Source organism: Harpegnathos saltator, unplaced genomic scaffold (genome assembly GCF_003227715.2).
Source record: "Harpegnathos saltator strain DR-91 unplaced genomic scaffold, Hsal_v8.6 scaffold213, whole genome shotgun sequence".
Taxonomy (NCBI): domain Eukaryota; kingdom Metazoa; phylum Arthropoda; class Insecta; order Hymenoptera; family Formicidae; genus Harpegnathos; species Harpegnathos saltator.
This window is the reverse complement of record NW_020229999.1, coordinates 1,415,244-1,417,796: the sequence shown is the minus strand read 5'-3', so window position 1 is coordinate 1,417,796 and position 2,553 is coordinate 1,415,244. Positions and strand designations below refer to the sequence as shown.

The window sequence follows — 2,553 nt, the reverse complement described above, 5'->3', positions numbered from 1 at the left end:
AGGACACAGGAGTTTGAGAAGAATCGCGAAACGGAAACCACACAAAACGGTAAGTCGATGTCGCGATGAAGTCGCTCGTTGCGAGATTATTCACATCGAGGCTCGCATGCTCTGCGATTTTGTACGCTTGTCTACACTAGGAAAAGTGTATTGTTGCATGAACCAAAATTTTGTTGTAACAACAAAATAATTTGGTTAAAATATGCCCAACAAAACTGTTCAGTTCCTGTTAAACAAATATCTTATTTGATTACGGTTTGTTCGTATAACGTAATACTTTTGTTATAGCAACCAAAAAGCTTTAACTATATGAATTTTGTTAAAAATACTACGATTTTTTCTTAATATGTAAAATCTAAATTTTAGTGCACAGAAAGACAAAATAGCATCCATTGGGCGTTATTTTAGTTTATGTAAAATAATATTTCGTTATTATGTAATTTTTATGGATAAAATAACTAAAATGCTTAATTTTTTTATACATGAAGTCTAAGAACAAAATCATTTGGTCCAGAGAACAAAGCAGAAAAATATATTTAGTTGGGACAACTAAATATTTTGTTATATAAAACAAGATATTTGATTGCTATTGAAAAATGCCTCAACTAAACAGTTTTGTTAGAGATACTAAATTTTTTTCCTAGTGCCCGTTTCCTAGATCCCGTTTCCCTCGAGCTGGTTCGCTGTAATCAACAAGTTTTTCTGCTGTTTACATGCTGGGATATTATTCATAGTACATGTATATTGTGTATAAAATGAGAGAACACGATTATTATATCCGATGAAAAGATTCGACTGATCGATCGATGTGAAAAGCGCGTATTTCTTAACAGCCCGCCAGATAAATTAATTTTTAATTGGTCAATTTTTAATTAATTAATGATTCGCTCGTAAAACAGCTCGAAGCGCATCGCGAATGCTTCTCCTTCGCGATGCACTTGGAAACGCAGTCGACGCCTGAGGAAAAATTTTTCGAGCAATTTTCTGAAAACGTTTTTTTAACGTCCTCTCGATTCTACAAGAGACCATGTGCTCAAAATTCTAAAGATTCAGAAGAAATTGTCCGATTGGATAGCAGAGCGGCAGAGGAGGAAAAAACTAGAAAAGCAAAAATTGAAAAAAAAACCGCCGTTTAAAGTTGGAATTGTCCCGCCGCATCTATTCTCCGGTTTCTTCTTCTAATACTTCAGCCGCGGCGACGACAACCATAGAAAAGAAGCCAACAGCGCAAATTCACGCAAAGCCTAACGTTAGAACTGGAATCACCAAGGTCACGCAAAAGCGTCTAGCTGAAAAGGCAACGAAAACCATAAAACAAACATCGGTCTCGGTGAAAGACTTGCGGACATCTCCCAAGGCTGGCACGATCAAGGCTGATAAAGTCAATACTAAAGAATGTTTACATTCTTTCGACTCTACAGCTCCAGCCAATTTTAAATTCAACTTATCGACGTTATCTGTAACAAATGTATTTACGTCGAGTACGCCTAACGGTCCTTTATTCGGAAAAACGTCGATAGAGGAAATAAAGTTGTCCCCGAAGAGCGATACCTTCGAGTACGAGGAAACGACGGGACATCTCAACACTGATGTCGGCTCGATTACTATTGAAACAATCAAGTTGCAGGTGTCGTCGGATGAACAGAAAATCTTAGATTCCTCGAGGGAGAAGCAGTCGAGTCTTACGAAAAGTTCATGGTCGCGCGACACGAGCAACACGAAGTCACACCAATCATCCCAAGTGTCTTCGTTCACTTCTTTCGTCGTGACAGTTGTGGAGAAAGACAACGCGAAAGGTACGCTTCCAGTGTCTACCGATGTTGTTAAAGACGATGTCCGAGGAGAACAAGAGGCCAGTCCTAGCAACGATCAGTCTTCAGGGTCGGCCGACCTGTCGCTGTCGCGGGACGTGCAGCCTGCCGACGTCCTAACGGAGAAGCAGAAGCACACCGTGCAGCACTTCAAGCAGCAGTTGCAGCTGGAAACGGAAAGGCTGCAACAACTCTGCCAGCGATGGACAGAGGTCCAGTCGCAGGACGACACCACGGAGGAGGCCCAGCAGCTCATCAATCAGGAGATCGGGCAGACGAGTCTGCTGATCAACGAGAAGTTCCAACAATTCCGCGACTTGCTGACGAAGTGTGAAACAGGCAGCTCTAATTTGCCGATCAACTGCACGGACCTACAGGGCTTTTGGGACCTGACATACATCGAGGTGAAGGATTGCGACTCGCGCTTCGCGAGGCTCGAGAGGCTCCGCGCCGCTCGTTGGCGGGAGAAGGAGCCGAAACCCGCAAAGTCCCGTAAGGAAATCGTCGCGAAGAAGAGCAGGAAGTTTGCGAAGAAGAAGACCGCACCGGTGAGGCACAGCACGTTGCGAGAACTGATCTCGGCCGAGAGGAGGAAGAAGAGAGCGGAGATGCAGAATAAGCAGGGCAAGACAGCTATGAGTGACCCTGGTCGGTCTTGGACACGTTGGATAAGTGCGTCACGAACAATAAGAGGCTCACGAGCGTATCTGAAAGAAGTTTAAAGGTGATGCAGCATGAAAAC

The 2,553-nt window shown here is 43.2% G+C and overlaps 1 protein-coding gene across 1 annotated transcript; it reads left to right on the top strand.

Annotated features, from left to right (window-relative positions):
* Positions 1 to 1,129: 1,129 nt before the first annotated feature.
* LOC109503604 (disks large-associated protein 1-like) lies at positions 1,130 to 2,553 on the top strand (the record flags this gene model as incomplete). The annotated part of the gene is made up of 1 exon (XM_025298286.1): positions 1,130 to 2,553. A coding segment is annotated over one exon (1,404 nt), but the record flags the coding sequence as incomplete, so codon positions are not given.